A 10,851-nucleotide genomic window follows, 5' to 3' on the forward strand; every position below is an offset into this window, starting at 1 on the left:
TTCTGCCTCGGCCTCCTGAGTAGCTGGGACTACAGGTGTGTGCCACGGTGCTCAGCTTCGAGACCAGTGATTATTATTGAGTCTTGCTCTGTCGCCTAGGCTGGAGTGCAGTGGCACAATCTCAGCTCACTGCAACCTCTACCTCCTGGACTCAAACGATCCTCCTGACTCAGCCTCCCAAGTAGCTGGAACTACAGGTGAGCACCACCATGCATGATTTTTTTTTTTTTTTTTTGTGGAGACAGGGTTTCACTGTGTTACCCATGCCGGTCTTTAACTCCTGGACTCAAGTGATCTGCCTATCTTGCCCTCCCAAAGTGCTGGGATTAAAGGTGTGAACCACCATGCCAGGCCCCATTTAACCAATTATTGTCCATTTGTACACAATGCTTACCCCACAGTACTACACAAATATGATTCCCAAGTCCCCGGAACCCATAAGATGCACTTCCAATTAGCTACCAGCTTTTCTGGCTGAAAACATTACCTTGGGCCTGTCTTGAGCCACTGGTTGGTTCAGAGCTGGTATCTCAAATGCTTTAACCACCTCCATCCCAGTAACTTGTATTTACTGCAAGCAGATAGTCATGGTGACTGATCTGCAAGCCAAGGTTGGTGTCCTGCCCAGCAAAAGTCCACAGGATTGTCGCAGCTCTCACTGGGCTATGCCAAGGTTCCCTTCTGGCATTGTGCCAGGTATATGTTTGCAGTCCCTTTCCTGTACTATGGTAAGATCACACTTGATCACCGGAAAACTGTATACACACCTCTAGTCCATTTAGTCATGCCATAAGATGACGGATCACCACTCTGAGTCCAAGGAAAACTACAACTCATTCCTTCCTTAAAGGAACCCTGGATAGCAAAGCTCCTACTGCCCAGTATTTATCCCTATTATGTTAAGACATAAAAATGTTGGTCGGGCACGGTGGCTCATGCCTGTAATCCCAGCACTTTGGAAGGCCAAGGTGGGCGAATCACCTGAGGTCAGGAGTTCAAGACCAGCCTGACCAACATGGGGAAACACCATCTGTACTAAAAATACAAAATTAGCTGGACGTGGTGGCAGATGCCTGTAATCCCAGCTACTCGGAAGGCTGAGGCAGAACTGCTTGAACCTGGGAGGCGGAGGTTGTGATAAGCTGAGATCGCGCCACTGCACTCCAGCCTAGGTGAAGAGCTAGACTTCATCACAAAAAAAAAAAAAAAAAAAAAAAAAAAAAAATTCAGATGACTTTCAAATGTTTTGGTCCTTTTTTGAGACAGGGTCTTGCTATGTTGCCCAGGCTGGTCTCAAACTCCTAGCCTCAAGCAATCCTGCCTCAGGCTCCTGAGTAGGCGTTAGCCACTTTGAACAGCAGTTTTTGTGCATTCTTGTTTTCTCCCTTGATTCTTGTCAACAAACGCTGAGGCTTGAAGACTTAGATTAGTAACGTTGGCCTAAACACCATTCCTGTGCTTCTTCTCCATAAATTGAAGGATTCCAAGTGCACCATTTCCTTGGTCGTTACCTTTCATCCTCCCTCCCCAGTACTTCTTATAGTTCCTGACAGCAGGCACAAATCACGACTCCAGGCCAACCAGCAATTTTCCCACCATGCTGAGCTGAGGCAGCATGGCTGGTCTAAAGAAGGGACCCAGTTTTCCAACTGCAGCACCATATGGGACACCACTCTGCAGGGAGGCGCTGCCTAGAGAAAGCAGGGCACACGCCAAAGCCAAGTACAGCAGCAGCCGGTGTCACCCAGGACAATGACAACTCCCCAAACCAAGCCTGTACTGCCCCATTTACATTCTGACACTTAAACTGTTCCTGTTCAGGCTGCACAATGCAAACAAAACGGACAAAAGATTAAGGTTTTTTGGCTGTAAGTTTATTCAATGCAAAAGAATCCTCTCCAATTTTACTGAGGTGGCTGACCACGTCCACGACCAAATCCGCCTCTCTGTAAGAGAAAGCACATCACATCAGCATGAGCAGCACTCTGGTTTGATCTTTCGAGGTTTTGCTAACTTTCAGGCCTCATTATAACTCCAGAGGCCCCCAAATGTAAACAGCTGGGAGAGAGCTGAGTACAGGCTGTAAATCCCAGCACTGCCCCTTACTGGATGTGGGGCCATATCTAACATCTAGGCCCATTTCTTCACTGGTAAAGTGGGAGTATGGCCACCCACCCAGAGTGTGTTCATACATACTCCTATGAAAGCATCCAGCACCAGGATTGAACCGTTTCTACTGTACATGCTTCCTTTTTACAAATGACATTATCTGAGAGCAATCCTGTGCTATGAGGACCTGCCATAGGACAAAAGTGATATGCCAGTACTATGCCTGGATTAACTAATCTCACAACTACCTTAGTAGCTGTAATTATCACCTTATTTTATAGATGGAGAAACTGAGGCAGAGGGGAACCTACCTAACATTACATCAACTGAAAAAAGATGGAGGATTTCATACCATCTTGGTTCTTAAGCCCACCCACCTTCCAGTGTTTAGTTCAATGTCAAGCATTAATGAAACAGAAAATACTAGTAGGCCACATGTACTGATTTCTGAGACTCATTTCAGTAATTTATGTATTTACAAAAGTTTGCATGCTACAACTCAATGTAAAATTTGGAATTTGGAAAAAAGTGGGAGGAGGGAACTGGTTGACAGGACCCACCCATACTATATGACATCCCCACAACTTGCAGAGCAACCAGACTGAGGCCAGAACAAGTGATGGCTCATGGAAAACAAATAGGAAGATACTCACAAACTGGAATTCGGTTGCTGACCCAGCCCCAGCCTCGGCTTTCTTGTCGGCACCAGCTAGAAAGTGAAACATCGATTTAGAATCATATGATCTAATCTACTATAGAACAAGGGAAGACAATTCACTGACTCCAATCTTGCAGGAAAAGCCAAGTACCACTCCGTTAAATATAAGCAAATTACACCAGTGGTGGGGAATACCTTCTGAGCCACCTTTGTCTCTCCTGGGGCACCCTTCTCAGCCTTCCTTATGTCACCCTTCAATACTCACAGCCCAAACTATAAATCCTCCCAAAGGATTCCTACTTCCTATCACACTGACTGACTTACCCACTTCACAGCAGCATCTAGATAACAAAGGGAGTGTAATTATGGAAGAACTAACATGTAAAGGGAAGGGCCCACAAAAGCCTTAATTACCACCATGGGAGAAAAGCAGACAAGATGCTGCCCGGTCCTATATCCCAGTCACAGTTCAAATGGAGACATGTGCAAAATTCACCAGTTTTCTTTTACTTATTTGAGACAGGGTCTTACTCTGTCACCCAGGGTGGAGTGCAGTGGTACGATCTCAGCTCACTACAACCTCTGCCTCATGGGCTCAAGCGATCCTCCCACCTCAGGTAGGACTACAGGCAGCTAATTTTTATATTTTTTGTTCGTTTGAGACTGAATTTCGCTCTTGTTGCCCAGGCTAGAGTGCAATGGCGCGATCTCGGCTCACTGCAACCTCCGCCTCCCAGGTTCAAGCGATTCTCCTGCCTCAGCCTCCCGAGTAGCTGGGATTACAGGCATGCGCCACCATGCATGGCTAATTTTTTTGTATTTTTAGTAGAGATGGGGTTTCTTCATGTTGGTTTCTCCAGGCTGGTCTCAAACTCCCAACCTCAAGTGATCCGCCCACCTCGGCCTCCTGAAGTGTTGGGATTACAGGCATGAGCCACCGCACCCAGCCCTAATTTTTATATTTTTTGTAGAGATGGGGTTCTGCCATGTTGCCCGGGCTGGTCTAAAACTCCTGAGCTCAAGTGATCTGCCTGCCTCAGCCTCCCTAAGTGCTGGAATTACGGGTGTGAGCCACTGCACCCAGCCAATTACAAAGACTTAAGAAAAAAAGAATGTAAAATATTTCACTACTGTTTATACTGATTACATGTTAAATTAACACGTTTAGATATTTTTAAAACCGATTTATTTGTATTTATTTACTTATTTTTTTTTTTGAGACAAAGTCTCACTCTTGTCCCTGAGGCTGGAGTGCAATGATGCAATCTCAGCTCACTGCAACCTTCACCTCCTGGGTTCAAGTGATTCTCCTGCCTCATGCTCCGAGTAGCTGGGACTACATGTGCATACCACCACGCTTGGCTAATTTTTTGTATTTTAAGTAGAGACGGGGTTTCACCATGTTGTCCAGGCTGGTCTCAAACTCCTGACCTCAGGTGATCTGCCCGCCTCGGCCTCCCAAAGTGCTGGGATTACAGGAGTGGGCCACCGCGCCCGGCCCTGATTTATTTGAGTTGGTGCGGGGGGCGGGGTCTCACTCTGTTGCCCAGGCTGGAATGTAGCAACAAGATCATAGCTCGCTGTATCTCAAACTCCTGGGCTCAAAACAATCCTCTTGCCTTGGCCTTCCAAGTAGCTGGGACTATAGGCACATACCACCATTCCCAACTCACTTTTACAAATATTTGATTAAATAAAAGACATTAGTACTCAAATAACCTGTTTCCACTTGCTTTTTCAAGTGTGGCTACGAGGAAATTTTGTATTAGATCTATGGCTCACATTGGGTACAAGAGTAGGGGGAGGAAAGCAAATGCCAATAACGAATATGGTTTCAGTAACCGTTAAATTTCTTTTCTTTTGAGACAGGGTCTTGCTGTTGCCCAGGGTGGAGTGCAGTGGCATGATCTTGTCTCACTGCAACCTCCGCCTCCCAGGTTCAAGCAATTCTCCCGCCTCAGCCTCCCGAGTAGCTGAGATTATTACAGGCAGGCACACACCATCATGCCCAGCTAATTTTTTAAAGTAGAGATGGGGTTTTACCATGCTGGCCAGGCTGGTCTTGAACTCCTGACCTCAAGTGATCCACCTGCCTCGGCCTCCCAAAGTGCTGGGATTACAGGCATGAGCCACTGTGCCTGGCCCATAATCGTTAAACTTCCAGTATCACCAACTTCCTCTGAACCAAGGGCTGGAGAAATTCATTCCTTCTACTACCCTGTATGGTACTCAGGTCAAGTGGTCACTTCTCCAAAAGATGACAGAAGGAGGCTAAGAGTGGTAGAAGTTAGTAAAAACTCTTCTTGTACACCTTGCTTTTGTATCACAATCAACAACGAGTGACTTTATCCGGGTGGGCGCGGTGGCTCACATCTGTAATCCCAGCACTTTGGCAGGCTGAGGCGGGCGGATCATGAGGTCAGGATATCCAGACCATCCTGGCTAACACGGTGAAACCCCATCTCTACTAAAAATACAAAAAAAATTAGCTGGGCATGGCGGCAGGCGCCTGTAGTCCCAGCTACTCAGGAGGCTGAGGCAGGAGAGTGGCGTGAACCCAGGAGGCAGAGCTTGCAGTGAGCTAAGATCTTGCCACTGCACTCCAGCCTGGGTGACAGAGCGAGACTGTCTCAAAAATGAAACAAAATTTAAAAAAAACCAAGTTGAATCCTATTATTCCTTTGCAAAAATACTAACAAAAGCTCCACATTTTACCGAAGAGGTTTTTTTTTTTTTTTGGAGACAGTCTTGCTCTGTCACCCAGGCTGGAGTGACAACTTTAACAATTACTGAAACCATATTTGTTATTGGCATTTGCTTTCCTCCCCCTATCCTCGTGCCCAGTGTGAGCCATAGATCTAATACAATGGCATGATCTCGGCTCACTGCGGCCTCTGCCTCCCAGGTTCAATCAATTCTCATGCCTCAGCCTCCTAAGTAGCTGGGACTACAGATACCCATCACCACACCGCCCTAATTTTTGTATTTTTAGTAGAGACAGGGTTTCATCATGTTGACCAGGCTGGTCTCGAACTCCTGACCTCAAGTAATCTGCCCACTTCGACCCCCCCCCACCACCAAAGTGCTGGGATTACAGGCATGAGCCACTGAGCCCGGCCTGAGTTTTGTTTTTTAAAAAATCCCAGCCTCCTCCTAATTCTCATCTATGAAATCACTGCATGAAGAAGGAAGCACAAAGGACTCCAGCTGTTCTGATGCTCTGCAGAGTGAAACCAAGAATCTTTCCTAGTCATTTTGTCATCAAGGGCTGAGCCCCACCCAGCCAGAGCCAGCTGTGAGAATCCAGACATTTCACCCCAACTCCCCTAATATAGGTGATGCATTTACTCACGTGGCACAGCACTCCGTCTGTAGGTATCTCTGTCAGCTTCCCCTCTTGTGAGTCTCGCAGGTCGCTCACCCTCCAGACCTATGTAAATCAAACCACACTGTGAACACAGGGCAACGTGAGAACCCTGTCCCTTAAAGCCAAGAAAACTGGCATTGCTCTCCTGTTGTCACTCTCAGCAACCACTTGGTTAAGATGGGTTAATGGGGACAGGAACTCCTTAAACCTACAATGTCAGCTAGAAATAATTATTTCTCCATAGAAACTTATTGACAATCTTGGCTGCAAATCTGAAAAAAAAAAAAAGCCTTCCATTTTGTTTCAACATAAAACTATTTTCCAATTATTGGACCAATCTAGGTATCTAGCTATTTCTATGAACATCTGAATAGCCAAACTTTTGAACCTGACCCACGTTAAGTGGAAAACTTAGTATATGCAAACGGAAAAGGAAGCATCCTAAGCTGAAAGTCCCAACTCCAATATTAAGTACATAATCTAGGGGTTACTAAGAATCGTTTAGTTCCTCTTGGGCTTCTTCACATACCTGTTAGGCTGTGGGATACATATTAAGGCAGAAACTTTATTATTTATTATCTTTTTTTGAGACGGAGTCTCACTCTGTCACCCAGGTTGGAGTGCAGTGGCGCGATCTCGGCTCACTGCAACCTCTGCCTCCTGGGTTCAAGCAGTACTCTCACCCCAGCCTCCCCAGTAGGTGGGATTACATGCACGTGCCACCACGCACGGCTACGTTTTGTATTTTTAGTAGAAAGGGGGTTTCAACCTGTTGGCCAGGCTGGTCTCCAACTCCTGACCTCAAGTGACCCTCCCGCCTTGGCCTTCCAAAGTGATGGGATTATAGGCGTGAGCCACCGCGCCCAGGCCAATTTTTTTTGGTTGGTATCTTTAGTAGAGACAGGGTTTTACCATGTTAGACAGGCTGGTCTTGAACTCCTGGTCTCATGTGATCCTCCCGCCTTGGCCTCCCAAAGTGCTGGGATTACAGGTGTGAGCCACCACACCCTAAGGCACAAACTTTAAGAGCTACCTTAAAAAAATTATCATAAATGGCCAGACGCAGTGGCTCACGCCTGTAATCCCGGCACTTTGGGAGGCCAAGGCAGGTGATCACTTGAGGCCAGGAGTTCAAGAACAGCCTGGCCAACATGGTAAAACCCTGTCTCTACTAAAATTACAAAAATTAGCCGGGTGTGGTGGTGCACGCCTGTGATCCCAGCTACCAAGAAGCTGAGGCAGGAGAATCACTTGAACCCGGGAGGCAGAGGTTGCAGTAAATTGGGATCGTGACACTGCACTCCAGCCTAGGTGACAGAATATAAACAAACAAACAAACACAATCAGTAACAATTTAATCAAGTATTTTCTCTAGCCAGTTACCTTGGAACTTACCCGGAGTCCATATGATTAGAATATGAACTATGTCTCCTTTTTTTTTTGACACAGTGTCTTGCTTTGTTGTTCAGGCTGAGTGCCATGGCCACAATCACAGCTCAATGCAGCCTGGAGTTCCTGGGCTTAACCACAGGTGTGCACCACCATGCCTGGCTAATTTATTTTTTTGTAGACGGAGTCTCACTATACTGCCTTAGCTGGTCTCAAACTCCTGGACTCAAGTAGTCTTCCTGCCTTGGCCTCCTAAAGTGCTGGGATTACAGGAATGAGTCACTGCACTCAGGTAGAATGAACTCCTTTTAGAGCAGAAATAAATTAATCATGTAATGAGTGGCAAAAACAAATGTCAGGCCCAACTAAATCAGAATATATCAAGCACAGATAGGCACTGGTATTTTTTCTCCCAGGAGATTCCAAGATGTAGTAGACAACTTTTGCTAAAAAGACATATTATGGGCTGGGAGCAGTGGCTAACGCCTGTAATCCCAGCACTTTGGGAGGCTGAGGTGGTGGATCACCTGAGGTCAGGAGTTCGAGCCCAGCCTGGCCAACAGAGTGAAACCCCATCTCCGCTAAAAATACAAAAATTAGCTGGGTGTTGCTCTGGGCGCCTATAATCCCAGTCTCGGGAGGCTGAGACAGAATTGATTGAACCTCAGAGGTGGAAGTTGCAGTAAGCTGAGATCGCACCACTGCACTCCAGCCTCGGCAACAGAGTGAGACTGTCTCAAAAAATTATGTCTACCTAATCACCAGAATCCCTTGGGGAGCTTTCATAACGAATTCCTGAGCTCCATAAGGTAACTCTCCAGGGGAACCTGGGCCCTCTGATGATCACATTTAGGAATCTGCGCAGTTTTTCACCTCAACCTATGCTCTCTGCAGCTCCTACAGAGTTTTGTAACAAAGAACCATAACCTAGATAAAATACAGGCCAAGCACGGTGGCTTACCACCGCACTCCAGGCTGGGCAACAGAGCAAGACTCCGTTAAAAAAAAAAAAAAAAAGCAACTGTGAGCTAACAATGATCCCAAGAATCAGAAGATAATTCTCCTCACACCACACATGCATGCATATCCTTTCACATCGTGGTATACACCATCCGTTCTCCACTCGTTTCTAATTTTTTCTCCTGTTGGCAAGAAAACTACAACACTCTTGTTTCTTTCGAGGTGGTAAATGGCTTTGCTTTGGACTTCTCGGGAATAGTACAACGCACTCTGCTGGAAAAGTTACTCAATATTCTATACCACATGTATCTGGATGTTTGTACAGGTGTGGGTGAAGAAAGTGACAGACTATCTGTGCTTAAGGCCATCTCATGGATGGCTTGAAGAACTGAGTCTAGTTCTATTCCAAGTCCCAAGCCATGGGACAAAGGTTCTAGCACTTGACCAAATGCCTGCAGGCCAGAGCCCTCTAAAGCTGACATCAGCTAAGAATGCTTTTGTCCCTTACACAAAAGAAACTATCTTCAAATAGCTGAAGGCATTTGTTTGGAAACCATCTGAAGGCATTTGTTTGGGAACCATACCTTTAGGCCGAGGCCTGCCAGTCTCTGGACGGCTACGGCGTAGGGTGGCAGGCACAATCTCCGGGGGCAGATGAAGGTAATCACGGAGATACTGGATACCCTCATTGGTAAGGTACCAGTAGAAATGTCTCCAGGCAAACTGTTCCTTCACGTAGCCTCGGGACTTGAGAGACTGTAAGGTAGAAAACTACTGTTAAGGCGTTAAGTAGAAGCTTGGATCATCCTAGGCAAGTCTCCAGTCCCAGCCAGCCCTTCAAGTTACCAAGCAGCCCCCGCAGTCCTGACCTCCCTTTTTGAACTTGCCTTGAACCTTAGGGGAAGATCCCTCCATCCCATTCCATCCCATCCCGGGATGGGATCCCGGGGAGGAAGATCCATCCCATCTTCCTCCTCACCCTCCTACCTGCATGGCCTTCATGACATGAAGGTTGGGCACATTCTTGTCTGCCAGCTCCGGGTGCTTAGGCATGTGGACATCCTTCTTGGCCACCATGACTCCCTCCTTAAAAAGGAGTTCATAAATGGCAATCCGGTTCTTCTTAGGCATCAACATCTGCAAGAATGAGACGATTGTCAAGAGCACTTCTGAGTAACGAGGCCGGGGCCTGGTAATCAAGTTCTTGATCCTAAAGTGACCCACACAAAACCGTAGACAACCTGCTGGTGGGAAGACTCAACTCCACAAAACAGATTCGGCAGAGGCCAGCTCCGTCAGTCCCCACCCCCAAACACAATTCAGGTGGAAAAGTTGACAGTATGTTAAAACCAGGATAGTGGTGCACATTCGCGCCAAACTTCCTTAAGTTCTCATCAATTACAAAGGTCAATGGGGGGGGAGAGGAGCAAACCCTGTATTATCGGGAGCAGCTGGAGGCCATCAGCGACCGTACCCAGCGCGGAATCTCGCGGCTGTACCATAAGGTACGCAGGGAAGGCCCGGAGGGGTAAAGCCCCGGCTTCTTGAAGGCGGCAGACCCCAAACCGAAGGGCTAAGGCCTTCGCACCCTCGTCTCCTACCTACCACTTCTCCCCCAAACTAGAGCTCCAGTGCCAGGCAAGGAGGCAGTCGGGGGAGTCCTGTTCCGAAGAAAAAAGCGTGTCGGTGGGACACCGTCTCGCTAGTCTCACCTGGCAAGTCTCCGCCACGCACTGGCTTCATCCTCCCCCTCTCCCTCGGACAACCCTCGCCTACCAGCGGCCCCCTACCCCATAAAATAAGCCTCCAGCCCCTATCGCTACTCAGAAATCGGTGTGTGGGGAGTGGGAGAGAGGCCCCCTGCCCGCATCCTGGGGAGGAGCAGCCGCTAAGGCGGCAGGATAGCCCGGATGGGAGCCGATGGAACTCGAACTCCACAGAAACTCACCTCTGCGGCTGCAGGGTCCGGTACCGGGGCTGGAAAAGAAGGAGCATGCGCGGTGCTGCGTCTCTTCCGGGCTGGCGTGGACCCGCCCCCCGCCAGGACCCGCGGGGAGCCTGGGGTGGCCTCGGCGGTGCCTGAAGAACTGGCGGATCTGACCACAGAGCCTGACCGCCTGAGGGACTCACGCACGCACTAGTAAACCGCCGCCGGGAACTTCTGAGCTTGCGTGCTCTATCAGTACAGGGTCACTTATTTTGGGCTGTCGTTTTAGAAACGCTTCTTCTTTTTTTCCCGCCCAAAATCTATTATGCAAGTGATATATGCTCTTGGAGCAAGAAAAGAGAGAGAACATATAAATCAGATGACGATAAAAGACTAAAAACATAATCCCATCAACCAAAGAGAATAGCTATTAACATTGTG

At 47.7% G+C, this 10,851-nt stretch overlaps 1 protein-coding gene across 2 annotated transcripts; it reads right to left on the reverse strand.

Moving 5' to 3' along the window:
* Positions 1–1,852: 1,852 nt before the first annotated feature.
* Positions 1,853–10,612, reverse strand: RPS10 (ribosomal protein S10). Of its 2 annotated transcripts, none has more exons than XM_016955271.4 (6): positions 10,432–10,612; positions 9,471–9,620; positions 9,068–9,239; positions 6,120–6,197; positions 2,763–2,818; positions 1,853–1,946 (listed from the first exon to the last, which is right to left on the reverse strand). In XM_016955271.4, the coding sequence occupies exons 2-6, from the start codon at positions 9,618–9,620 to the stop codon at positions 1,905–1,907; spliced, it is 498 nt and encodes a 165-aa protein (XP_016810760.1). In that variant the 5' UTR covers positions 10,432–10,612; the 3' UTR covers positions 1,853–1,904. The 2 variants fall into 2 exon arrangements, with proteins under 2 accessions (XP_016810760.1, XP_016810761.1); XM_016955272.3 differs by having other exon boundaries at positions 10,196–10,467.
* Positions 10,613–10,851: the final 239 nt, after the last annotated feature.

Source organism: Pan troglodytes, chromosome 5, assembly GCF_028858775.2.
Source record: "Pan troglodytes isolate AG18354 chromosome 5, NHGRI_mPanTro3-v2.0_pri, whole genome shotgun sequence".
NCBI lineage: Eukaryota > Metazoa > Chordata > Mammalia > Primates > Hominidae > Pan > Pan troglodytes.

What these genes read in the sequence shown, in the direction of transcription:
- RPS10 (XM_016955271.4), bottom strand. Translation starts at nt 9,620, where the DNA reads ATGTTGATGCCTAAGAAGAACCGGATTGCCATTTATGAACTCCTTTTT. An exon ending in TGGCAGGCCTCGGCCTAAAG is followed by an intron (nt 6,198 to 9,067) that starts GTATGGTTCCCA and finishes TGATTTACATAG; the next exon opens with GTCTGGAGGGTGAGCGACCT. An exon ending in CAGCAACCGAATTCCAGTTT is followed by an intron (nt 1,947 to 2,762) that starts GTGAGTATCTTC and finishes TTTCTCTTACAG; the next exon opens with AGAGGCGGATTTGGTCGTGG.